Source organism: Lithobates pipiens, unplaced genomic scaffold (assembly GCF_037356315.1).
Source record: "Lithobates pipiens isolate NorthernLeopardFrog02 unplaced genomic scaffold, aLitPip1_a1.2 Scaffold_19, whole genome shotgun sequence".
In the NCBI taxonomy this organism is placed as follows: domain Eukaryota; kingdom Metazoa; phylum Chordata; class Amphibia; order Anura; family Ranidae; genus Lithobates; species Lithobates pipiens.
Window position 1 is genome coordinate 218,084,157 of NW_027507764.1, and position 27,919 is coordinate 218,112,075.

The 27,919-nt window shown below is 42.8% G+C and overlaps 1 protein-coding gene across 4 annotated transcripts in view; it reads left to right on the forward strand.

The window, feature by feature from the left end:
- Positions 1-27,919, forward strand: part of HECW1 (HECT, C2 and WW domain containing E3 ubiquitin protein ligase 1) — a 422,188-nt gene that overhangs the window by 262,500 nt on the left and 131,769 nt on the right. For all 4 annotated transcript variants that reach the window (XM_077491691.1, XM_077491690.1, XM_077491692.1 and 1 more), the window contains one exon: positions 26,739-26,814. In XM_077491691.1, the coding sequence (XP_077347817.1) occupies positions 26,739-26,814 (76 nt within the window). The remainder of the gene's footprint in view (positions 1-26,738; positions 26,815-27,919) is intronic.

Genomic DNA, 27,919 nt, shown 5'->3' on the forward strand with positions numbered 1-27,919 from the left:
CTTCCTCATTTCCTGTTCCTTTGCATGTTTGTCACACTTAAGTGTTTCGGAACATCAAACCAATTTAAACAATAGTCAAGGACAACACAAGTAAACACAAAATGCAATTTGTAAATGAAGGTGTTTATTATTAAAGGTGAAAAAAAATCCAAACCATCATGGCCCTGTGTGAAAAAGTGATTGCCCCCTAAACCTAATAACTGGTTGGGCCACCCTTAGCAGCAACAACTGCAACCAAGCGTTTGCGATAACGTGCAATGAGGCTTTTACAGCGTCCTGGAGGAATTTTGGCCCACTCATCTTTGCAGAATTGTCCTAATTCAGTTACATTAGAGGGTTTTCGAGCATGAACGGCCTTTTTAAGGTCATACCACAACATCTCAATAGGATTCAGGTCAGGACTTTGGCTAGGCCACTCCAAAGTCTTCATTTTGTTTTTCTTCAGCCATTCGGTGGTGGACTTGCTGGTGTGTTTAGGATCATTGTCCTGCTGCAGAACCCAAGTTCGTTTCAGCTTGAGTACACGAACAGATGGTCGGACATTCTCCTTCAGGATCTCTTGGTAGACAGCAGAATTCATAGTTCCTTTTATCACGGCAAGTCTTCCAGGTCCTGAAGCAGCAAAACAGCCCCAGACCATCACACTACCACCACCATATTTTACTGTTGGTATAATGTTCTTTTTATGAAATGCAGTGTTCCTTCTACGCCAGATATACTTGGACACACACCTTCCAAAGAGTTCCACTTTTGTCTCATCGGTCCACAGAATGTTGTCCCAAAAGTCTTGGGGATCATCAAGATGTGTTGTGGAGAAATTGAGACGAGCTTTGATGTTCTTTTTGCTCAGCAGTGGTTTTCTCCTTGGAACTCTGCCATGCAGGCCATTTTTGCCCAGTCTTTTCCTGATGGTGGAGGCATGAACGCTGACCTTAACTGAGGCAAGTGAGGCCTGCAGTTCCTTGGACGTTGTTGTGGGGTCTTTTGTGACCTCTTGGATGAGTCGTCGCTGCGCTCTTGGGGTAATTTTGGGCGGCCGGCCACTCCTGGGAAGGTTCACCACTGTTCCATGTCTTCGCCATTTGTGGATAATGGCTCTCACTGTGGTTCGCTGGATTCCCAAAGCTTTGGAAATGGCTTTATAACCCTTTCCAGACTGATAGATCTCAATTACTTTCTTTCTCAATTGTTCCTGAATTTCTTTGGGTCTCGGCATGATGTGTAGCTTTTAAGGATCTTCTGGTGGACCTTACTGTGTCAAGCAGCTCCTATTTAAGTGATGCCTTGATTGTGAACAGGTGTGGCAATAATCAGGCCTGGGTGTGGCTAGAGAAATTGAACTCAGGTGTGGACAACCACAGTTATAGTATGTTTTAACAAGGGGGGCAATCACTTTTTCACACAGGGCCATGATGGTTTGGATTTTTTTTCACCTTTAATAATAAACACCTTCATTTACAAATTGCATTTTGTGTTTACTTGTGTTGTCCTTGACTATTGTTTAAATTGGTTTGATGTTCCGAAACACTTAAGTGTGACAAACATGCAAAGGAACAGGAAATGAGGGAGGGGGCAAACACTTTTTCACACCACTGTATACAAGTGGGTTGGTGTAAGTGTTTAATGTCCAATAAGGTGATATGTGGCTCACTTGAACCATAAAAAGGTGAACGCAGTCCTCCTTAACCGCCATCTCACTGTATCAATCAGGGTCCCTTTGAGACTCGCTCTCAAACCCCAAATGAGACAGCCATATGAAGAGGTAGATATGTCCAAAAGGTGATAGTCCTTTCCAAAAAATGAGAGGTACAGTGGTGTGAAAAAGTGTTTGTCCCCTTCCTCATTTCCTGTTCCTTTGCATGTTTGTCACACTTAAGTGTTTCGGAACATCAAACCAATTTAAACAATAGTCAAGGACAACACAAGTAAACACAAAATGCAATTTGTAAATGAAGGTGTTTATTATTAAAGGTGAAAAAAAATCCAAACCATCATGGCCCTGTGTGAAAAAGTGATTGCCCCCTAAACCTAATAACTGGTTGGGCCACCCTTAGCAGCAACAACTGCAACCAAGCGTTTGCGATAACGTGCAATGAGACTTTTACAGCGTCCTGGAGGAATTTTGGCCCACTCATCTTTGCAGAATTGTCCTAATTCAGTTACATTAGAGGGTTTTCGAGCATGAACGGCCTTTTTAAGGTCATACCACAACATCTCAATAGGATTCAGGTCAGGACTTTGGCTAGGCCACTCCAAAGTCTTCATTTTGTTTTTCTTCAGCCATTCGGTGGTGGACTTGCTGGTGTGTTTAGGATCATTGTCCTGCTGCAGAACCCAAGTTCGTTTCCGCTTGAGTACACGAACAGATGGTCGGACATTCTCCTTCAGGATCTCTTGGTAGACAGCAGAATTCATAGTTCCTTTTATCACGGCAAGTCTTCCAGGTCCTGAAGCAGCAAAACAGCCCCAGACCATCACACTACCACCACCATATTTTACTGTTGGTATAATGTTCTTTTTATGAAATGCAGTGTTCCTTCTACGCCAGATATACTTGGACACACACCTTCCAAAGAGTTCCACTTTTGTCTCATCGGTCCACAGAATGTTGTCCCGAAAGTCTTGGGGATCATCAAGATGTGTTGTGGAGAAATTGAGATGAGCTTTGATGTTCTTTTTGCTCAGCAGTGGTTTTCTCCTTGGAACTCTGCCATGCAGGCCATTTTTGCCCAGTCTTTTCCTGATGGTGGAGGCATGAACGCTGACCTTAACTGAGGCAAGTGAGGCCTGCAGTCCCTTGGACGTTGTTGTGGGGTCTTTTGTGACCTCTTGGATGAGTCGTCGCTGCGCTCTTGGGGTAATTTTGGGCGGCCGGCCACTCCTGGGAAGGTTCACCACTGTTCCATGTCTTCGCCATTTGTGGATAATGGCTCTCACTGTGGTTCGCTGGATTCCCAAAGCTTTGGAAATGGCTTTATAACCCTTTCCAGACTGATAGATCTCAATTACTTTCTTTCTCAATTGTTCCTGAATTTCTTTGGGTCTCGGCATGATGTGTAGCTTTTAAGGATCTTCTGGTGGACCTTACTGTGTCAAGCAGCTCCTATTTAAGTGATGCCTTGATTGTGAACAGGTGTGGCAATAATCAGGCCTGGGTGTGGCTAGAGAAATTGAACTCAGGTGTGGACAACCACAGTTATAGTATGTTTTAACAAGGGGGGCAATCACTTTTTCACACAGGGCCATGATGGTTTGGATTTTTTTTCACCTTTAATAATAAACACCTTCATTTACAAATTGCATTTTGTGTTTACTTGTGTTGTCCTTGACTATTGTTTAAATTGGTTTGATGTTCAATGAGGTTTAATGAAACACTTAAGTGTGACAAACATGCAAAGGAACAGGAAATGAGGAAGGGGGCAAACACTTTTTCACACCACTGTATACTTATCAGCTTGTGATCAAGTCCACAGATCCAAAGTCCCAGGGTGTGTTCCTCCCTTATCTTTGAAAATGACAGCTTTGTAAAGTATATAATACCATAGACGGGTCAAAAGCATGTAGTCCAGAGGTGGGCCAACACGTATACCTCCTCTTGACCCCTGTTACCCAGCAAGGCTCCCCCCTTTCATCACAGTCATTTTCTACTTCAACATACAATCATCCACTTGTCCACAGTTTCCCAATGCAGATCGGGAGAACTATTGATATTCCTTCATAGTTTCAGCCTTGTGGTTTGACTTCATTCATCCTCCCCTTTGATCACTAGTTCAACCTTGATTCAACACCAGGGTCACTTTTCATAATCCCAGCTGTGTTACAGCATTAACAACATTTGAAACCTGGGTAGAATTACACCCCCTATACAGAGATGGTCCTTTTGTTATTGTTTTTATAGCTCCAATGCTATGTATGTGTGTTGTTTTTAATGTCCTTTTCTTAACTTTGACATCAATCAATTTGTTTTGCTAATCATGCTTGAATGGTTATTGAAGTTTCATAGATATGTACTACCTTAGGGTTAGTTGAGCTATTACAGGTTTTTATTTCTAAGTTTGTTATCCAAAGCAGTAAAGCCTGACAACAGTAGTGACTTTGGTAGACAGTTAACATCCCCACCAAGACCAAAATTCAAAGGATTAAAAAAAAAAAACAAATGTAAAAAAAATGCAAAAGTAGCTGAATACAGTGTAGAAGAAGGTCAAGCGGAGGTCAAAAGTACATTAGAACAAACAAAGAAGAAGGGGAGTACCTAGGGTATCTGGCACCTCCTCAACAATATCGCAGCACACAAAGCTTGTTGCTCAAAAAGGTGCAGGAGCTTTGTTTGATAGACAGGATCACGTGTTGTAATTTGCTGCGACTGCAGCACGTTTTATCGCACCGCGATTGGGGTGCCATTAAGAAGGTTAAGGTATTATAGTGTCTGGTTAGGGCTGTGTAGGGTATTATAGTGCCAGATCTGGGTAGTATAAGGTATTATAGTGGCAGGCTAGGGTTATATAGGGTATTATGGTGGTAGGCCTGGGTAGCAGAGTTACCAGCCTCCCGCAGCATTTTTTACTGACAAAACATGGACAATTTACCGGCAGAGCACGTCTTTTACTAGCAACCCAAGAAATTACAGAACCCCTATTGAAAACGAACACAGTGAATATTTGAACAGTATAAACACGATATGGAAACACTGACAATATCTATAACAAAGTAATTTGCTTGATTTTCACTTAAAAGTCAACACAGCATGAAATGATCAGATATTATTATTATATTTACTGGCAGTTGGAAAAAAAACACAGATTTTTACAAACAGTCAGTTGGCAACCCTGCTGGGTAGTATAGGGTATTATGGTCGCAGGTTAGGACTGTATAGGGTATTATAGTGGTAGGTTAGGGCTGTATACCGTGACAATGTGCTTAGTCACTTACAGCATGCCTGGAGATGCAGACACCCGTGGCTCCTGTGTGCTCTCCTCTTTCTCCTCCTCCAGCTGCAGGATCAGCCAGTGAGTCTTTGGGAGGAGTGGGGGAGGCAGCCACACGCCTGGTTCCGCCCACCAACTACAGCTGCCTTGGGACTCAGGAGTGAAGATCCCCAAAGGACAGTTGCCTGGGGAAACAGACAGCTGCCCTCCCCTGCACCACTGGGCCCCTTGCCGAACCGATCATGGACTTCTGATGTTTACAAGCTAGCAAAGCGCAGGGGTGCCTGCTCATTAAGACAGCCCTGCTGTGATCTCCTCTCTGGATAATCCCACACTGCACACCAGTGGGCTGACACACCCCAATGTGTGGCACCCGGGCAGACATCCCCCCCCTCGGTACACCACTGCAAAGAAGCATCCCAAGGTGATCTCACATGCAAGCTAGATTAACTTGAAGCATTCTATATATGTTGATCTACACAAGCCCTACAACTGACCATACAGTAGATCAGTAGATGTTTCCCCAAGAGCAATAGGCTAAGGGCATGTGTAGAATTATGTCAGACTCAAAAGCAAGAAAAGTTCAGTATGCTTTCAGGTTCCTTTTGGGTGCCTCATGCCGCGTACACATGACCGGACTTTCCTGCAGACTAGGTCCGAAGGGATTAGTCCTTCGGACAATCCGATTGTGTGTGGGCTAGTCCGATTGTTTTTCAAAAAAAAAAATCAGATGGGCCTAGAAATAGAACATGTTTCAAATCTATCCGACTGACTCAATTCCGACAGACTAAAATCGGGAAAACCGTTCGTCTTTGTGCTGGTCCAACAGACCAAATACAACACAAAGTAAGCTATTAGCTACTGGCTATTAAACTTCCTTGTTTAGTCCCGTTTACGTCATCACGTTCAAAACGAAGGGACTTAAGAACAGATTTAGTCCGTTCGTGTGTGGCCAAGTCCGTTCGCTCAGAAAGTCCGCTGGAACTCTGCTGAAAGTCCATCGGGAAGACCGTCCGTCGGACCTAGTCTGCCGTAAAGTCCGGTCGTGTGTACGCAGCGTTACTCATTTGAGTTGCATTGAAATGCCTTTCAGGAGCTCAAGTTTCTTTTGAGTTGCATTAAGCTGTGTCTGATTTAAGTTTGGCACATCTCTTGTAAAGATTAAACTTTGTATGGGCATCTTTAAGCTTTTAAAATGTAGCAAAATGATTTCATAAATACATGTGATTTTACATTCAACTACAAGTGCTTTGCATTAAATTAAATTGCTCAAAAGCTGCTATAAAATGTTTGGGGGAGTCTTAAAGAAGGTTTAGTTTGATTTTAATGTAACATGGTTTAAGACATACCCAAGATAAATATTAAAAATGCCATTGAGGAGCCACCTGCTTGATACTCCTAATCCTGTAAAATACCCATGATAATATTTCAAATGCTAATCCCCTGCTTTCTAGATCCTCTCCCACAATCTGTTAATCCTAAAACATTGCCTTATGTCAAGAGAACTGCAACCTTAGTTTGGAAAGGTCATACAAATATACAGTGAATAACTGTTTGTGAGGTTGGGCAACTATCTCAAATTAAGCCTTAAAATTATACAAAATATCCACTTTTGCATTGTGTGTTTTTGGTAGCAGTTGAAATTGATTTACTAGATAGGTAGAAAAATGTTCACTTAGCTTAGTGCATATGGTGCACCTATGTTCACTCTCTATACCCAATCATGTGCAAGGGCAAATAAAAAAATACCATGTTACTCATGGTTGGGTGAATTCAGTGAAAGGAGCTCCACCTTATATAAAAGCTAAGATCATTCACAATTCCGTTCAAGTTGACAAGCTAATGCAGTTTTCATTTGGTATGTTAGTAAAGAAGCCGAACCTGTGTTTTTTTCTGAATTCATATTTAAAGTGAATATTTGATTTGTTAAGTGAACAGTCTCTTCACTTTAGTAAAACCACATTGAACAGCATGTATGTATTTTATATTATTTTACTTTACTTTGTTTTGGTTTGGTATTGGCCACTAAAGTAGTTGAGTAGGATTCTAATGTCGTGTGCACACGATCACACGTTTCAACAACAAAATCCATGTTTATTTTCTGACGGATGTTGGTTCAAACTTCTTGCATACACACCCAATTCAGAAATTTCCGACAACACAAATGTCGGAAATTCCAAATATCAGTGACGTACGACGAGCCGAGAAAATTGAAGTTCAAAAGCCAATGCAGCTCTTCTGAGCATCGGAATTGTGTACACACGATCGGAATTTCCGACAACGGATTTTGTTGTCGGAAAATTTGAGATCCAGATCTCAAATTTTGTTCGTCAGAAATTCAGATGGAAAATGTCCGATGGAGCCTACACACGGTCGGAATTTTCGACAACAAGCTCCCATCGAACATTTGTTTTCAGAAAATTAGAATGTCTGTAATCCCTAACAATGAGTTTTCCTTATTTGCTCCCTTTTCCCCCATTAAATATACAGTTGAACACATTTTGTTATATACGTTTGATAAGTGCAAGAAAACAAAGGATTCAAAGCCGCCATGTGCCCTGCGCATACTTTGTATTATTGCAAGGAGCCTGTCTTTTTTTGAACTATACAACAATAGGAGAATAGGATGGGGTGAGGGTTTGAATAGTTTAGCAAATGACAACTGGGTAGGGCTTATGCCATTCTGTCCAAAAACGTGCTGTGTTTTGGCAGCCCACAACAGGACTTAACTCCTCTGGCGGAATGATTGGATTTTTGCATCTCAAAGCGGTACATTGTTTCACATGGAAATTTGGCGTTTTATATTGTAGGCCTGTTCTTAGGAATAACTCACTTAAATATGTCCAAACAAGAGTCTAGTACCCATCCTGGGTATGATAAAGTTTGAAACACAAAATCATAAATTATAATATAATAAATAACTATAAATAATTATAACAAATAATAATAATGAAATGTATTTGATAATGTAATCAAAAACACAGAAATTTGCTAAGTTGAAGAATTGTCGTTTCTTTTAGTGTTTGATGACGAATTTCCCCACAAATCACTATCGCTCAATTCTGCAAGTGAGTCTAAATTAACTATCACTGTTTTCTAGCTGGTCTAAAACCGCTTTTGACATAAAGGGACACTTTTTGATTGCCATGAACAATCTCAAGTTTTCTGGCAGAAAGAACACTATATATAATATAAAACTGCGGGCAGGGCACTGGACAAAGCATTAGGGACAAAAGGGATATAAAATAATTTGATACAGTAATGTAATATGTAAGATTACAGTGTACAGTACTGTATGTGTTTTGCTTTTTGCATTTTTTCAATTTGGCCCAATGCTCCGTTCCCGTGTGTCGCGCCGCTTGCAGGGAACGAAGCCCGGCACACAGTACATTGGGGCAGAGGACACAGACCGTGGACACAGCGGGGGGACATCGCAAGATCCTGGGGCCAAGGTAAGTAACTTTCCCTGGATCCTGCGATGCAATCCTGAGTGTGGCTCGGGGTTACTGCTTTTGGTAATGAAAATTCACCCTGATCCACAAAGTGTTAAAAGTGTTTGCAACCATAAAAAAAAAAAAGAAGAGATCCTGTTTCCTTATGGCAGATCAAACAGCACAGTGCTTGCAGTTTAATCTGCCCCTTCTAAGATGTAAAAAACCTGGCTGATCCTGCCAGTTCCTATGTCCCCCTCTGTGTACTGACCCCAATAATTATGGCTGCTGAGCCTTGATTACCATGGTCAGTGTACATGCCTCCATCAGTCGCAGCTCTGTTCTCTCCCCCTGTCTCTGAGTCGTCTGTGTCTCCGCCCCCCCCCCCCCTTCTGCCGCTATCAGTAGAAAATGAAACTTTAACAAATGTCAATGGCAGCCCTCTATTTTATGCAGTCATTATGCCCTGTGTAAGTATTTTTTTTAAACAATGCCACTAAATACTTTTTTTTGGATAGCTTCAGGCCAGTGATTCCCGATCACTCTATACCTCTGATTCAGGGCTACAGCTGGAGGAGCCAAGCAGCCATGTGACCTCCCTGGCTGACCTCAAAGGGATATCTCAGCCCCTTCCTGCTGTAGCCCTGGATCGGAAGTAGCAGAGTGGCCAGGAGTCACATGACCTGCCTGAAGATCTCTGAAAAAAAGGTATTTAGACACTTTGTTTTAAAAAAAAAAATACTTAGAGTGTGTTATGGCTGCATAAAACAAAGGAGCTGCCAGTGACATTTTCTTTTACGTTTACAAACACTTTAAAGTGGAACTTCATCCAAAAGGGGACGTTCCACTCTTCCTCCCCCCTCCCCCCCCCCCCCCCTCGAGTCCTTAACATTTGGAACATCATTTTTTTTTGGGGGGGGGTTGGGTACCTGGTTTTGACAGATATCCGCTCCCCCACTTCTGGTTGGATTGACTCAGCGATCTGAGTGGAAATTTGCTCTCCCCTTCCTTCCCTTACAGCAGAGGTCTCAAACTGGTGGCCCTCCAGCTGTTGCAAAACTACAAGTCCCATGAGGCATTGCAGGGCTGACAGTTACAAGCATGACTCCCACAGGCAGCTGAATGATGGGACTTGTAATTTTGCAACAGCTGGAGGGTCGCCAGTTTGAGACTCCTGCCTTACAGCCTTCTGGGAAATGTCACAGGTTCCAGAAAGCTGCAAGACCAATCAAATAGTGCAGCTCGCTGTGAAGCTGCATTCAGTCACAGCCGGCTGCCCTCAGTTAGTATGCCAGTGCCAGGGACCAAAACCTGGTGAAGAAACTGTCTGGGTGAGGACATCGCTGGATCCTGGGGCAGGTAAGTGTCCTAGTTTTTGTAGCTGCTAACTTTTCATTTTTGAACAGATAACTGGGCAACCGCTTTAAAGTGGTTGTATACCCTGCTTTGTGATTTTTACCTACATGTAAGCCAATAACAATGCTTACCCGTAGATAAAATGAATATCTCCTAAACGTACACTGTTAAGAAGATATTCACCCTGCATGCAGCTACTGACATCAGCGGCGCATTCGTTTTGAAGGTCTGGCATATCATGCCGGAACTTCAGAACTTCTTGCTGGAACTGAGGAGTCCTGCCACTCAGAGCGCCGGAAACCCGTGAACCTGAAAGAAACACCAGGGGAACATGTCAGACCCCTCAGGGGTGACCGGGCCCCACTTTGAGGGTTTCGTGCTAAGGTAAGTATTTCATAATGTGCTAGTATGTGTTGCATACTAGTACATTATGCCATTGTCTTGCAGGGTTTTTTTTTTCCAACGGTTTACTAACACCTTAAGAACTGGTGCATTTCTAGCAGAACAATGACATTTTTTCTGTACTTGCAGAGTCTTTAAAGAAAAAAAAAAGTTAAATGTGCATGCTTTGCAGAAATGTGTACTGCATATGCTTTGGCCTGATGTACACTTAAACATTATTCAAGGTGTCTTTCTGCTTTCTTTCCATGATCTGTGATCTTTTGTGCCCAGTTAGAGCAAGGGACACTCTCATAGTAAAGGCCTGTGTTTTCCCAGAGTAGAATGAGCACACTCTATTTTTATTTTTTTTTGGCAACCAAATACACCACATCCAGCACTACGAAAGCCCCATACACACTATCAGATTGTCTGCTGATTTTTTCCTTCAGGTTTACCAAAACCATGTAGTGCAAGGGCCTGCCTAATTGCATACACATTGAAACCCCTAAGGTTTGACCTCATATTATATGGTTTTGGTAAATCTGATGGAAAAAATCAGCAGACAATCTGATAGTGTGTATGGGGCTTAAGTGTGCAACAAGAAAAGGGAACACTTCAAAAAATGAACAACTTGTAATCATCTAACAACATTAATATACCACACCACTATGTTTTATTGGAGGCACCACCCTTCTTTTGTACTATAGGTTTTTCTACATTATTCATCCGTATCAATCTATGGTTGGAATAGATATATTTAACTCATTATCTGTTGCTGTCCTATTATTGTGGCCTGGATCATATCAACATGGAACTCCATGAGCATTTTCCAGTATATTTGAGCTTATTATGGACTTGTGACATATGTTTTTAAAGGCCCCGTTCACACCTGTGCGACTTTTCCTGCGACTTTGGAATTTAGAGTCGCATGACAAGTCATACCCAATGATTTCCAATGAGTACTATTCATATCTGTGCGACTCCAAAGTAGTCCCTGCACTACTTTGGTCTAACTTTGATGCGACTTGAGGTCCATAGACCTCAAGATTACACAGGCATTGCTTCAAGTCGCGTCAAATGTCAGGTAGAGTTTGGCTCATTTTGTGGCTGGAGGCCATGCCGCATCATCTAACCCTTCCCTCCTTGGCCTAACTGCTCCTAATGCACCCCATTCATTCATTCATTGGTATTCAGTTCTTTCAATTATGGAGACACAGCATCACAAGTGAACTTCATCACAGCTTTCTGTTTTCAGGAAGCAATGTACAGCATCCTGCTGGAATCTCCCACTAGCCATGACCTGCCTGCATAGCATATAGAACCACAAAAAGCTAGTGATTACATCACTGAGACCCCTTTCACACCGAGGGCGTTTTGCAGGCGCTATAGCATTAGAAATACATACAATACAATAAAACGCCGCTAAAAATAGAAGCGTTTTACCTCCGACACTATGGGCGGCGCAGTGTGAAAGCCCTCTTAGCCCTTGTACACACAGTCGGACATTCCAACAACCAAATCCATTGGATTTTGTCTGACAGATTTTGTCCGAAACTGGTGTTGCATACACACGGTCGGACAAAGTTGTTGGAAAATCCGATCGTTCAGAACGTGATGACGTTATTTCGTTACGACGGGACTACATTCAGGCTAGTAGCCAATAGCTTTGGTCTAGGAATTTGATCTGAGCATGCGTGGCACTTTGTCCGATCGGAATTCTCTACAAACGATCATGTTGTCGGAAAATTTTACAGCCCAGCTCTAAAACTTTGTCGGTCGGATTTTTCAACGGAAACAGTCCGATGGAGCCCACACACGGTCGGATTAATCGACAACGTGGTCCGATCAGACATTTTCCGTCAGAATGTCCGACCGTGTGTACAAGGGCTTAGTCTAAATAAGGTATTTGATGGAAACAGAAAGATTTAATTGAATAATTTAATTTGTAGATGAGAGGGGAACAAAGCAACATATAAGCAAATTAAACCTTGGTTTTAAGTGCTTTTTATCCCCCCCCCCCCCTTTTTTTTTTTTTCATGCGATAAGCTGGGGTATGCAATGTACAGTATGTTTCAATCCAGTATTGTCCTGTTTAACAGTAAATTTATATTTTCTAATAAAGGATTTTGACGAAAGATTTTTATTTTTTTTGTTTATATTTTTTATTTTATTTTGAAGATCTTTAAAATGAAAAAGGCTGAATGATGACTAATGTGTATGTCAGGAAATTTAGCGATCTTCCTAACCAATATTTTTTCATATGATGTACCAACTTTGGCTTTTAACGGTTTAAGTTTTTTTTTTCATCCTTTTAACCTTCAAGCATGAATAGCCATTTTGGTTCATTCTTCAGTTTATTGTCGGATGTGTAATTCCTAACAGAGCATAAGTTACATCTTTATGCCTCTGTTTTATATCTCAATATCTGCCTGTCAATTAAATGAAGGCATCCATGGGTATTTCTTTAGGTAGAACAGATATTGATACATTGACTGCATTGTGTCGTGTATATAAAGATTATAGAGATCGTCAATCTGACACAGAGGCCTCTGGATATGCTAGGCAGCTGTCAGAATAATTATGAAAAATCCTGAGTTTCACAATCGTTTTTACAGGGAACTCGCTATCCATCTCTCAAATACACCAACATTTTCTTCCGCTCCATTTGGAATGACATCTAATCCTTGGAAAGGAACTCATTCTGCAGGCAAACATAATGCCGCAACCTGTTAGCAAACATAACAATGCTACGTCTCCTTTTTCACAATTTCAACCTGATTATAAGACTTTGTTTTTGATGGGCTTGAACAGCCCTGGGACATAGGATCAGTGTTATAATTGAGGGTTTTACGAAATGCAATGCTGTGCCAAGATTAAAGCTGAACTCCAGGCAAACAGCTAAATACACAGTTAAAATACATACATGCAAATTGCTTTACCTTGCAAAGGCTTGCTAATCAGGCATTCTTGTGACTTAGGTACCCCTGACAAACAGAGCAGCCACATTCTAGACATATCTGGATACCATAGTTAAGTAATGTAGCTTCATCTAGGTCCAGGACAACTCTGAATGAAAAATTAAGCAAAAGGTCATTCATATGCTCACCCCTTGAGTAAGCATGTTTAGGCGGGAAGACTTACAGCAATATACAATCAATATAGTCCTGATTGGCTCCTGGCTCCTGATTGCCGGTCTTTACCTAGTGAATAGTGATCAACCGCTCTTAAATGGGACTGTTGAAAAATTTGCATTTGATCAGTTGGCTTCCTTCATCCACCTCAAATTGTGTGGATGGGGGAATCTGCTTTTTTTTTGCTGTCCAGGGGGGTTACAGGAGGTCAATATCAACAGAGATTCATATACAGTACATAGCTCTAGTTAAAATTGCATCTATTGATTTATAATGTATGTATAACTGTATTAAGTGACCAGACAACAAATAGGGCAGCCATCATTAAATGGCGGCCCGCGGGGCGCTTCTGCCCAGACCGTATGTGTAGTATGAGTTCTTGTTTTGCTGGGACCGCGGGTTTCCCAGCAACCAATGACATTGCATGTGTTCACTCCACCTCCTGCTCCTCACCACGGCTCTTGCTCTCTCCTGGCCAGACGTGACATCACCTAATAAGTCGACACTCTGATGGGGACAAATAATTTAAGGAGGCACACTGATGATGGCACTTAATGTAAGGGGACACTCTGATGGGGACAAATTATGTAAGAGGGCACACTGATGGAAGACACCAGATGTAAGGAAGTCTTCTGATGAAGAAACCTGATGGTAATACTTGATATAAGGGTGGCAACTGAATTATGGGGGTAGTCTAAAGGAGGCACCCAATGTAATAATTTACTCTGGTAGGGGCACCTGATGTAAGGGGGAACACTTGTGATTCGGACCTCGGCCGGAATTTTTTTTAGTGACCGGACCTCCTTGAATTTCAATTCACTTTTCCTGAAATAGTGGGTGCCACTCAAGGCTCCAGACAGATTCTCTCCTGTAGTACAGTGCTGGGAGTGCTGGCAAGGACAGAGCTCTTCCCAGCTCCAATGATACAACAGACAAAAAAGGTCCTATGCACCTCACCTCACTGCAAGGCCCTGTGGAAAATGTTATCAGAAGGACAGCAAGTGAGAGTAAAGCTCTCTAATGCCCCGTACACACAATTGGAGATTCCGGCAGCAAAAGTCCAATGTGAGCTTTTGGTCGAAAATTCCGACCGTGTGTATGCTGCATCAGACTTTTGGTGGCGGAATTCCCGCCAGCAAAATATTGAGAGCAGGTTCTGAATTTTTCGGTCGCAAAAAGTTCTGATCGCCTGTACCAATTCCAAGGCTCAGAATTCCTACGCATGCTCGAAAACAATTTGACGCATGTTGTACGTCACCGGGTTCTTGGCGGTCGAAAGTTCTGAGAACTTTTGTGTGACCATGTGTATGCAAGCCAAGCTTGAGCGGAATTCTGTCGGAAAAAACATCCAAGATTTTTCCAAGGGAAATTCCGCTCGTGTGTATGGCGCTCCAAATATAATGGAGCTCCATAATGGAGCTCCAAATAGCAGTAAAAACTTGACCATAGTTCTAACCCTTTCCCACTGTATCTAAAACTAAGAAATACAGTTTTAGCTAGAGCTGCACTTTAAAATAGGCATCCTTTCCCAGGGTAAAAAAAGTAGAAAGTTTAACACTATATTTTCTTAAATCCTCATACAGAAAAGGTAAACAAAAAAGGTTAGGCATTTTTTCATAAAATAGTAAATTATTAGGTTTCTGCATTTGGTACTTTTGGTATGCATCAGTATGACTCACTTCTCAAAGTGAGACTGATTTGTCTGTATCCAGCCTTCCCTCTTTTCCTAATACTTCTGATAATTATATTATTCCATAGGCAGAGTGGGCATGAATTAAACCATGCTAAGCAGATATGTCCTCATGTTGAACTTGGCACCCTACCTTCCCAACCTCCCTAGCGTCACCTTTGGTCAATGAAGCTGCTCACTTTAGTGTCCATCACTCCGGCTAATGTCCCCTGGCTGAGCATGCAAGGGGAACGTTATTCTGGATATTCTCAGCAAACTGCTATTGTTTCCTCTGAGGTAGGCTCTTGTCTTTAGTGCTTCCCCTCCCTTCTCCATAGGTACAAAAGTCCTGTCTTTGCAAGCTCTTTTGGAGTATGATGCTTTATTGAAGAAAACTTTTGCGGCCAGATCATTGCCAGTCATTGTTTAATCTTCATAGACTGCTTAAAATATCAGATATATGCAATATTTCCTTCTACGTGAATTCATATAATCCTAAACAGATATGCACAAGCCTTATGCATGTCTGCACTCCACCACTTCACTACAAGAATCAGTTCTAACCAGAATCGATTCGCAGCTAATAAGTATCAGATTGCATTCTTTTGCCAATGATGGATTACACTGCACATCTTCCTATAAATAATGCATTGCAATTGGCTCTATTGACAAAGCTGAAAACCAGGATAAGGATCCTTATTTTTATTTTTTTTAAAAGACAGTTATTTCAGCTGAGTCCAAGAAAACATGAAAATTAGAGTCACATGACTGAAAAAAAAGGTTCTTATCCTTATGTAAAGCTTTGTGAATTTACATATTTAGCAAATTATATATTTGTTAACTTGTTACATCCCTCCTCACTAGCTTCTACAAACGACATAAAACAGATGAAAATATTACTTTAGACTATGACAACTATGAGAAGTAGCCAGTGGCGGCGCCCGACCCTCCCTCCCCCACCAAAAGCTACTCATATTAAAAAATATATATCCCTTTAAGTGTGTGCGGGGCGCTATGGGAAGCATTGAGCAAGAAGATCTATCGGCTGGCCTTTAGACTGCCCATGGAGCACAGAGCTCTGCACTCAGAGCACTTCCACTCTGGCATTATGTGTCCTGTGGTGGTTAGTGGTTGGCGGGGACGTACGTGCTTTTATCTGTAGGGTGGTGCTTTTATCAGACCCACCAATCACTTCCGTTTTTTTGAGACTGATCCTGGCTGGTCAGATCCGAGAAGGTGGATGGAACAGGAGACATGAGCAGAGCAGTCGGCCAGTGAGCAGGACGTTGTGCTCTCAACACTGCAGTGGGATCGCAGCAGCTGCCTGTGTACTGGATCTGGGGAGGAGGAGGGGGGAGTGCAGAGTCCCCCAGGCAGTGAGGGGTTAAGAAGCTTAGCGCATTCCCGGGTACATCTGGATGGGGCTGCTAGTGTTAAATGTGTGGCAGGTAGGGGAGGGGCAGCCAGTCAGTGGGAAATGTTATGCTAGTTTTACGGGCTGTCCTCTCCTTTCTTTTTCTCTCCTCTCACCTGGCTGCATTTACTCCCAGTCTGAGAGCAGAGATCTGAGCTTCTCCTCTACCCATGGAGAGCCAGACCATGTAAGATGGGCATAATGACATGTGATCTGTCCCTAGCAGGGGGGATGGATGGATGGGGGGATCTGATCATACTGGATGGCATGGTGACATTGTGCTGGGAGGACAGGAGATGACAGCAGGAAGGGAAGACAAGCTTCCTTCACTGCACACCGATCTGTGCTGGATCAGGCCACTGACAGGCAGATCTATCATCTCCTGATCATTAAACTCTCCTTCCTCGCTGCATCCACCCACCCATGCATCCATCCACCCTTCCATCCACTTATCCATCCATTGACCCATCCATCCACCCACCCACCCATCCACCTATCCATCCATCCATCCACCCACCTATCCATCCATCCACCCACCCACCTTTTCATCCATCCACCTATCCATTCACCCACCTATCCATCCATCCACTTATCCATCCAACCACCCACCCATCCATCCACCTATCCATCCATCCATCCTCCCACCTACCTATCCATCCATGCATCCACCCACCTATCCATCCACCCACCTACCCATCCATCCATCCATACATCCACCCATCCATCTATCTATCCATCCGTCCACCCACCCACCCATACATCCATCCACTTATCTATCCATCCACCCATCTATCCACCAATCTATCCATCCACCCACCCACCTATCCATCCACCCACCTATCCATCCATCCACATACCCATCCATCCATCCACCCACCCACCCATCCACCCACCCATCCATCCACCCATCCATCCACCCATCCACCCATCCATCCACCCATCCACCCATCCATGCACCCATCCACCCACCCATCCACCCATCCATCCATCCATTCATCCACCCACCCACCCATCCATCCACTCACCTATTTATCCATCCAATCACCTATCCATCCATCCATCCATCCAGATTCTATTGGTTCTTCCTTGTCCCCTACCCCCTCTATGACAATACTAAGGGGAGTGTCCCTGTGTTTAAAGGCGCATGTTTTGTACTTAATAAACAGTGCATGCTCTGTATGTTTAACCCTCAACACATGTGTAGTTTGCCTCGTGCTTAGGGGGTGAAGAACTGGTTATGGCGAGTCTGCTGGTCGCGAGTCTAATGGAGGTACCCAGCCGGGGATCCGAGATCTGCCACATTGGTGGCAGCAATGGGATAGAGAAAGATCTAGATGAGGTCTTACAGATACACTCTGTGTTCATGAATGTGTCCAAAGGTCACGTGGTCAGGTACAGCAGATGGCAGCCCGACAGAAGGTACTGTCCGGGAGAAGTAGTGAACAGTCGCAAAGATGTGGAGGAATTGGGGCCGGAGGTGCCCCCACGTTTTCCCATCCTAACCACAGTGGAAGTAGCGGATAAAGAGGGCACTGCAAGTGCTAAAATGCCGGAGCAAACTGGAGGTTCCCCAGGCAGCGAGACAAGTTGCTAGCATAAAGGTCTCGGAAGGGGCAGTTGAGATGGGCGATGGAAGGCTGTTAGATGGTGATCAGCAGCAAGCCCAGAGTATAGCATCCGGTGACCCAGCCGAAACGCTGGCTATGGGGCAGAGCGCCTCTGGCCTTTGCCCATCGTCAGAGTTGGATCCGGAGAGTCAGAGAAAAGATTTCCGTGAGCTGTTTCCCCAGTAGCAGATATCCCCACCGGCAGTGGAGAAAGCCGTTCTCCCTCCCCAGCAATTGGACACTCCCCAGAGTTCATCCCCCAGCAGAAGCGTTGGCTATGGGGCAGAGTGCCGCTGGCCTCCACCCAGCCCTCACTATGTTTTCGGAGGGTTTGGGAGTCCCTATCAGAAGTCACCCCATCGGCTGGTCACAGAACCAGGAAGGGAGAAGACCCTTCCCCCCTCTCCAGTGGCTGATCTCTACCTTTGTATCCGTCCCCCCAGCAGAAGCACTGGCTATGGCGCAGAGCGTTGGTGGTCTTTGCCCAGCATCAGAAAAAGAGACGGAGAGTCCCGAAGATAGTCCCCGCATGATACCTCCCCAGCGGCTGGTAACTACATTGGGAGGAAAGCAAGTACCTCTTCCTCCCCAATGGCTTAGCACTGCCAGCTTACATTCCCTACCAGCTGAAGTGCTTGTATCGGGGCAGAGGGTTATTCACCTCTCCCTAATACCCAGATCACGGGAGTGCGGACAGACGCTTCCAATTTGCAGCGGTTGTTTTTATTCACGGGAAACCATATTGCTCCCTAGCACCAGAGTCGCACTGTTCCATTTGCTGTTTGCCTGGGGTGGGAGTATGTGACTAGCGCAGGTCCAGACCAGTTGGGGGTCAGTGACCTGGTTAGTCTGTTTTTAAAAGGGGAGAAATGTGACAGAACCCACTGTCACTGTGTGTTTTGGAGGGGGCTGTGGGCTAGCCTCCTACCCACAGACTATGGCCCAGCAGAGAATGAGAGACTTGGGGACAAAATGGCATTGAGATAATGTAATGATGTCTCTATATAAGTTGCATCATTTTTCCCCCATCCTCCCCCTCTTGTTATTGTGTTTAATTATGTTAAATCATGGCACGTAGACAAAAGGTGTGGAGACACATCCCAGTAGGGGATGTGTAATGAGGGACTACTTGCTTATCATAATACCCTTTGTGTGTTTCAACTGTAGTTTCTGTTTGAATGTACAGGTGTGACAAGGCTAATGCCGCGTACACACGACCAGACTTTTTGACAGCAAAGGTACGTCGGAACGAGTCCGTCGGACAATTCGATCGTATGTGGGCTCCCTCGGACCTTTGCTTGCCAAAAATCTGGTGGACTTTAGAAATAGAACATGTTTTAAATTTTCCCACCGGAACTCCGCCGGACCAAGAAATCCGTTTGTGTGTATGCTAGTCTGACGGACAAAAACCGACGCTAGGGCAGCTATTGGCTACTGGCTATGAACTTCCTTATTCTAGTCCAGTCATATGTCATCACATTCAAATCTGTCTGACTTTGGTGTGATTGTGTGTGGCCAAGTCCGTTCATTCGGAAAGTCCATCGGAACTCCGCCGAAAGTCTGTCAGAAAGACCGTCGGACCTAGTCCCTCCGAGTGTCACTAACTGTGTTTAAAGGTTTAATCCTAAACACCTGTGTGGTTTGCCTCATGATTGGGGGGTTAAGGGCTGGTTATGGTGAGTCTGCCGGCTGTGGGTGCGTTTGGAGAACAGGAGACACAGGTCTGGACGAAGGTGCCCATTCGGGTATCTGAGATCTGTCACAGTTGGTCCTAAGGTGGAAACTGTTGCTGCAATGCCAGTGGATGTATAATACAATAAATATGGATTTAATGACCTTTCTGGTGTCTGGCGACTCTGTTTCTACATGAATTTGAAGACTGTGCTAACCCTTCTTCACTCTAGTTAGGCAGAGGTACTATTCTGGTTGAACAGAATTTCAAATTCTTTGGAAAATGACAGTTCTCATATATTTATTTCAACTGTGAATTTAGCTGGTTGCCTGGAGGCCAGCTTTAAGTACAAAAAGCCATAAATAGAATCTACAGCCACAGTTAGTGCTCATGCACACGGACGTTTTAAAAAACTGGCTGCAAAGCTAGCTCCGACGCCTGGAAAAATCGGCGTTAAAAAATCGATTTTTACCGTGTTTTGCATTGCGTTTTTTAGCGTTAGCGTTAAGTAGCGTTTTTAAAGAAACACATCTCTTGGCTATAGCACTCAGAAAACAAAGAAAATATGGTATGCGTTTATGCGCGTTTGTGCGTGTTTTCCCGCGATTCGCGTTTTTACAGCTCTAGCTCCGCGCCACGGAACGCACTGGTCCTGGGTTTTTTTTACAGCTTAAAAACGCCTATGCCATTTGCAGCTCAAAAACACCTAGGTGGGCATGAAGCCATAGACTAACATGGACAGGCGTTTTTAAGCTGCAAAAAGCGCTCAAAAAAGCAGCTGTAAAAACGTCCGTGTGCATGAGGCCTTACAATTACAGTATGTCTGATGATAAGCTCTATGACCTTGCCTCATTTCTCTTTGTTGTATATACCATATCCTCTCAGTACATCCTTCTAGGCTTTTATATAATGTTCAACTTTGAAATGAAGTAGCTTTCAAATCAAGTTAGGATCATAAACAACTTTGTGGCTGAAGGATGCCACAATGTAATAATAAGTAATAAGACTTAGTACTTGGCATATTTAGAACAAAAAGTGAGCAAAATATAATCTAAAATACAAATCTTTTATTCTCTGTCTTCAACCTTGGTGTGATTTGTGTGTCAACCATTTAAAATCCAATTGTGTTATGCCCTGTACACATGGTCGGACATTCCGTCGACAAAATCAGTCAGATTTTTTCCAAACTTGTCTTGCATACACACGGTCGCACAAAGTTGTCAGAAAATCTGATCATTCGGAACGAGGTGGCATAAACCACGTACGATGGGACTATAAAGAGGGCAGTAGCCAATGGCTTTTGTCTCATAATTTATTCTGAGCATGCGTGGCACTTTAATCCATCGGAATTGTCTACACACGATCAGAGTTTAAATGATCGGATTTTGTTGTCGGAAAATTGTCGGAAAATTTTAGATCCAACTCTCAAACTGTGTCGGAAATTACGCCGGAAAAAGTCAGATGGAGCTCACACACGATCGGATTTTTTCCGACAACACAATCCGATCACACATTTTCAGTCGGAAACTCCGACCCTGTATACAGGGCATTAGTGTGTTATTAAAGCGGAGCTCCACCCGAATTCCTAGTCCTATGCCTATGTGATCCCCCCTTCCCTAATCGCTAGATATCCCCCTTACCTTGCTGATGTCTTCTTCTCTTTTCTTCTTGTTTCAAATCTCCTGTCCCTGGAGATTCCGGAAAGGGGCGATGCTGCTGCAGATATGGGCGGGGCTTCAGCGGCAGGTCAGTTCTTCCTGTCGGCCGCAGGGGCTCCTGGGATCATTGTTTTAATTTCCCAGGAGTCTGTGCGGCGCCCAGGCTGTCAGCACTCGAGCGGTTTAATCTGCGCATGCGCGAGATCGCAGATCATACGGGCGGTGCATGCTGGGAGATTAGCAGCACTGTGTCCTGGAAGACAATGCCTGTGGGCTTCACATGCCCACAGGCAAAATGGAAAACGTCAGGAGACGTTTTTCTAAAGACTTTAGGCGAACGAAAAACGGCTGCATGACACTTACAGATCATATACAAGTAAGTAACATATTTAGAATACTTACTTATGAAGATTAAGACGAAAAAAAAAAAGAAACGGCGGTGGAACCCCACTTTAAGGCTATACAGTCAAGTGGAGTATTAAAGGGGCAACACAAGGGCAGAAAGTATAAATTAGGTCCAGCACATTTCCAGTGCTGAAAACGATGGTCTAGCATTAAGACCAGGAGTGGGGTCCCCCCCAAAATTCATGCAAACCCTTATTCAAGCATGCAGCCTGGCCAGGAAAGGGGGCCAGGTGCCCCCCTCCTGAATCATACCAGACCACATGCCCTCAAAAAAGTAATTAAAATATATATTTTTGAAAGCATTCTTACTTTACAGCATTTCTTCACACCTGCTTAAAACTGTTGCACAGGACTGTATACAGCTGCCAGAGAAATGGAAATGGAAACATGCCAATATATATATATATATATATATATATATATATATATATATATATATATATATATATATATATATATATATATATATATATATATACATATACATATATATATATATATATATATATATATATATATATATATATAGCACTACCCCCTTAGGTGTTACAAATGTCAGGATTCCCAGCCAGTCACTTTCAACTTGCATCCAGACACATAAAAACAGTCATTAAGCTTTGTTTTTGTTATTATGGGATGCCCAACTTAAAAGAAAAAATCCAGGCACAACAGCTTCCCTATTTACTGCTCCACTTCTTCCTCCTGCATAAATCTTTCTCCTTTGCACAGCTCTGCTGGTTTCACTTTCTTGGGAACTAACTATCGCTTGTTAGCTTAGCAAAAGCCCATTACAGGCTAGGAACTCTCAGCCCCTCCCCTTGTCTGTCCCTGCATCATGCTAATCTACTGACTGTTTCTCTTTGCTCCTGCTGCCTTTCTGGAAAGTTTTCCTCTCACTGCCTACTATTGTAGGATCCTTCCAGGCCAGCCTCCAGCCTAAGGTAAACCCCTCCTTCTGACAGGACTCCTTCAGAACTGCTTCTCCATCTTGACTCCCCTGATGGCATGACCCATGTATATTTAAGGGCTCCTTAGTTCACTGCCAGGCCTACTCCTGGGGATTGCCCAAGGGTCCTCAAATATGTAGAACAGCCCCTCCTCTCCTCCACTAATATCTAGAATGTTCTCCAACTTTCCAGATCCAGGGGGAGGCACCAGAGGACTGTCTATATCAGTCACCTAGCCTACCATCTAATAAACCTGACCCAATTACAGACCCACAGGCTAAGCATGAGTGAGAGTATAGTTTGCCTACTCTCACTCTAGTAGCACATACTACTAGACGGTGCATATATACAGTGGGAATGGGGGTTTACAGTTGTTATCAAGACATAAGTCCAAAGGTTGACCCGTAAACTCTATACTTGGGAGGATTCTGCATAATAGATGATGTTACAATAAAAGTCTGTCAGTCTGTATTAAACCCTTTCCCCAGATCTAGCATTAGAATACTCAAGATAAGGTCCTCCTAACCTGCGTATAAATGCCTGTACTGTGTCCCAAGCAAAAAATACTGTTCCTCTTTAGTGAGGTGAAGTAGGGTTTGGTCAGTGGTCTCTCTCCAACTTCAGGGGTGGCAGCTGGTCTCCCTCTGTTCTCCTTCAGGGGCTCAGCAGCATCAGCAGCAGCTCTTATGTACCAGGAGATGTCTGCTACTCTGCCTTTCCAAAACCATAATGCAGTGGTGAAACGTTCTGCAAACAGCTTGCAGCATGGTCTGTCTCCCGCAATGTCCTCACCACATCTGCCTTGAACCCTAGGAACAGAACTTTCTTTTCCTCTCCACAAATCCCTAGTCAAGGTGATATATGTAACATCTCCCACAATTCTTAGTTGCACCCAGCAGGCTCTGTCATTCCACAGTCCACAGCAATTCAGTGTCCATAGTAGTTCAGTTTCTTTTTCCTCTTTGTAATTCTGTGTGGTGAGCAAGGCTTTCCTCCAGCTCTTTCTGTGGTTGCATGCAGTCTAGGTTGCTAGTGCTCTGTCTGTTTGTGGCTGCATATGGTCCTTAACAGTTTGAGAGGAGGAGAGGAAATGCAGGGGAGCAGCCAGTGATAGTAGCCAGGCCCCTGCTGCATTAGCATGTTCTGCAAATGGATTATATTTTCCAGGGTGTATCATAATATAAAGTGCTAATAATAGAAATCAAGTCTTTTTAACACATGTTACCATGGACATGTCATGGGGCCCCCTGACAAGGGTCAGCAGAAGCCACTTTCTTAAACACTTGAGCCCCGGACCAGGCCCCTTTTTGCGATTCGGCACTGCGTCGTTTTAACTGACAATTGCGTGGTCGTGCGACGTGGCTCCCAAACAAAATTGGTGTCCTTTTTTCTCACAAATAGAGCTTTCTTTTGGTGGTATTTGATCACCCCTGTGTTTGTTTGTTTTTTGCGCTATAAACAAAAATAGAGCGACAATTTTGAAAAAAATGCAACATTTTTTACTTTTTGCTATAATAAATATCCCCAAAAAATATATAAAAAAACTTTTTTTTCCTCAGTTTAGGCCGATACGTATTCTTCTACATATTTTTGGTAAAAAAAACGCAATTAGCGACTATTGATTGGTTTGCGCAAAAGTTAAAGCGTTTAAAAAATAGTCAATAGTTTTATAGCATTTTTATTAATATATTTTTTTTACTAGTAATGGTGGCGATCAGCGATTTTTATTGTGAGTGCGACATTATGGCGGACACATCGGACATTTTGTACACATTTTTGAACCATTGTCATTTATACAGCAATCAGTGCTATTTAAATGCACTGATTCCTGTGTAAATGACACTGGCAGTGAAGGAGTTAACCACTAGGGGGCAGTGTAGATGTTATATTTGACGTTATGTGTTTTTTTATTGTAGGGGGTGTGGCCTGGCATGTGACGTCACTGATCGTCCTTCCCTATAAAAGGGAACAGACGATCGGTGACAGCCACACTAGGAAGCACGGGGAGAGGTTTGTTTACACAGACCTCTCCTCGTTCTTCAGCTCTGTGACCCGATCGCGGGACACCAGCAGCGATCGGGTCCGCTGGTCCTGCGGCCACGGTCACGGAGCTAAGGACCGGGTCGGGAGCGCGCCGCCGCCGGAGCGCTCCCGACCCACGGCTGGGCACTTAAAGAGCCACGTACAGGTACGTGATTGTGACCAGCTGTGCCATTCTGTCGACTTATATCCCCCTAAAGATCCATACCAGACCCTTACCCGAGAACAAAAATGTATTCCTTTACAAACACTTTAAAAGCACACAAGATTTGGAGCTGGCTACACGCAGACTTACGGTAATAAAAGTAACGTAAGTATCTTTTCTGCTAAGCTACATCATCTTACTATGCAAATAAATAGAGGTTGTTCCCTAAACAGGTTCAGTGGGAGAACGTGTAAAGAAAATGGTGGAATCTCTCTTTTACCCTTTCCCTCTTCCCATTCCCACTTTCCCCTTCCTTTTCCCTCCCTTCCCCTCGTGTTTTTTTCTTTTATATATGCTATGTCATAATGATGTACTGTTTATAATATTCATCAATTAATATATTGTGTGAACTTCAATTGGATCCTGAAGAAGTCCATTCATTCTGTGTGAAATGCGTAGACCCCACCACCACGTTTGGCTCTGTTGGTTGTATAACAAACCTGGCAGCATTGTTCACTTGTTTCTAGATTGTGTTTTCAAATTTTACCTATGTACTAATAAATATTGTTAATAATTGTTCAGAGAAAAAGTAGTTGATCTTTAATATATAGGTACCCACATGCCAAATAATATCAGGAAAGAATTTGGACAGAGTGGGGCAGCAGGATTCCCTTGGTACTGTCAAAAGACATTACAAGATTGTTAAAATCAATTATTTTTTTGTATACAAATACAATATATAAAAACAGTACGTCAGGACAAAAAATATACACTCAATTCCCTCTTGACAATACCTACAACCCCACCAGGGGAGTCACCTCCTCCTCGTGCCCAAATCCCGGTACAAATCAAAGGGGGATTGGAGATTCGCTGTCCAAGGACCACGGTTATGGAACGCTCTACCAACCAACATCCGCCTGGAAGAAAACCACCTGGCCTTTAGGAAGAAACTCAAGACCTTCCTCTTCTAGATGATGGACAACTAAGCTCTTCACAGCGCCTTGAGGCGATTCAGTTCGCGTTGAGCGCTATACAAATATTTCATTCATTCATTCATTCATTCACCTCTATTAGAGACATTACTCCAGTGGGATTATTATCTAGGTCATCATGCTCTCAACATGGTTCGTGGTTGCCCGCTTCTTCAGGAGAATATAGAGAGGGTAGGATCTTTGGGTGAGTGTCTCCACATTACTGTGATTTTGAATTTGTTTTAAAAGAACTGTATGATATGCATTTGTTATGTTGATTTTGTGTATATATATATATATATATATATATATATATATATATATATATACTTATATTTTCTATTTTCATTCTAGTAACTACCCTCTCTATATTCTCCTGAAGCGGGAAACCCTAAAACATTTTGAGAGCCTGATGTCCTACATAATAACCCCCCCCCCCCACCCCCGGAGTAATGTCTCTAATAGAGGTGACTCCCCTGGTGGGGTTGCAGGTACCATCAAGAGGGAATTAAGTGTATATTTTTTGTCCAGACAGAGTGTTTTTATATATTGTATTTGTATGCAAATAAAATGTATTGATTTTAATCAATATTGTTGTTTTTAAGCATATTGTTATTTTTTTTTGTTATTGTGCACTAAAAATCCCCCATATTACTATGTTGCCCCTAGTGGGAGATTTGGGGATACCCTGTGTTCTTTAAATAGAGACTGTTCTCTCTCATCAGACTAGAATATGGCAGAATGATCAACAGCATTTTCTTTTGCACTTGTAATACAGTAGGGTACAAAATACTTTTCTATTAATAAAAACATTGTCAGTCAAATCGTCATGTGACATTGCCTTACATATTTTTATCTTGAGTCAACAAATGGAAAAGCAATCAAATAATTTTATTATTAATCCCTTCTGACTGAGATTATGGGTTTTGCATTAATTGAAACGAATATGGTATTGACCAGTATCTCACATCGTCTTTTCCTTCCAGATCTTCAAAAGTATCAACAATGAAGATGCATCTCATGGGCAAGGAAGTCGTAGGCTCATCAGTTTTACTCTTTCAGGTAAATGTGAACTGTTTTAGTCTAATATTTGCTAGGTTGAAAGTTATGATGGGTTCAAGCCACTGAGTTCTCGTATGAAGATAAAATAATTTTTTCAGTTTTTCCACACTGTGTTAATGTGCATTGCTTTACAATTTATAATGCATATGTAACTAAAGCCAGATCCAAGTTTTTTGTAAAGGAAATATGAGTCAGGTTGAAAAAAGACATGTCCATCGAGTTCAACCAATAGAAAAATTGAAAATTAAATAGAAAATCCGCAGCCACAGAATCCTAAGCAGTTGATCAAGAGGAAGGCTGCATTTAAACATTTACATTTTAACACACTAGTTGTAATTCTCCAAAACATTTGTGTAATTAAAGGTAGTGCTGATAGACAGAGCCATTTTTGAAAATAGCTAAGGCCTGTTTTTGTCTGTTTTCATGAGTTTAAAGACCCGTAGAATTCAGTGATAATGCATGAAAACATACAGTATGTAAGACTCTTCTTTGTTTACTTTTGTATTAATGCCAATAACACAACCATTGAGCAGAAAAAATCCACTGCAGACAAATCATTTAACAGGGTTTATTCTTAGATTTTTACATACAGTCTAAATGTCCAGTATTACGTGGACATGGAAATCAAGGTGACCTTCCAAGTCAATTGGATGTGTCATCTGCTTGCACACAGTCATGTTTGGGAGATTCCATGTGTACAGTGGGCATACTTCTTATTGTTTGATATTAAACGCTAATGCCCCGTACACACGGTCATATTTTCCGATGGAAAATGTGCAATCGGATCATGTTGTTGGAAAATCCGATTGTGTGTAGGCTCCATCTGACTTTTTCCGTTGGAATTTCCGACACACAATGTTTGAGAGCAGGATCTAAAATTTTCCGACAACAAAATGCGATTGTTTAAATTCCGATCATGTGTAGACAAATTTGACAAACAAAGTGCCACGCATGCTCAGAATAAATTACGAGACGAAAGCTATTGGCTACTGGCCCATTTATAGTCCCAACGTACTTTCTTTACGTCACCTCGTTCCGTAGGATCGGATTTTCTGCCAACTTTTTGCGACTGTGTGTATGCAAGACAAGTTTGGGGCAAAATCCG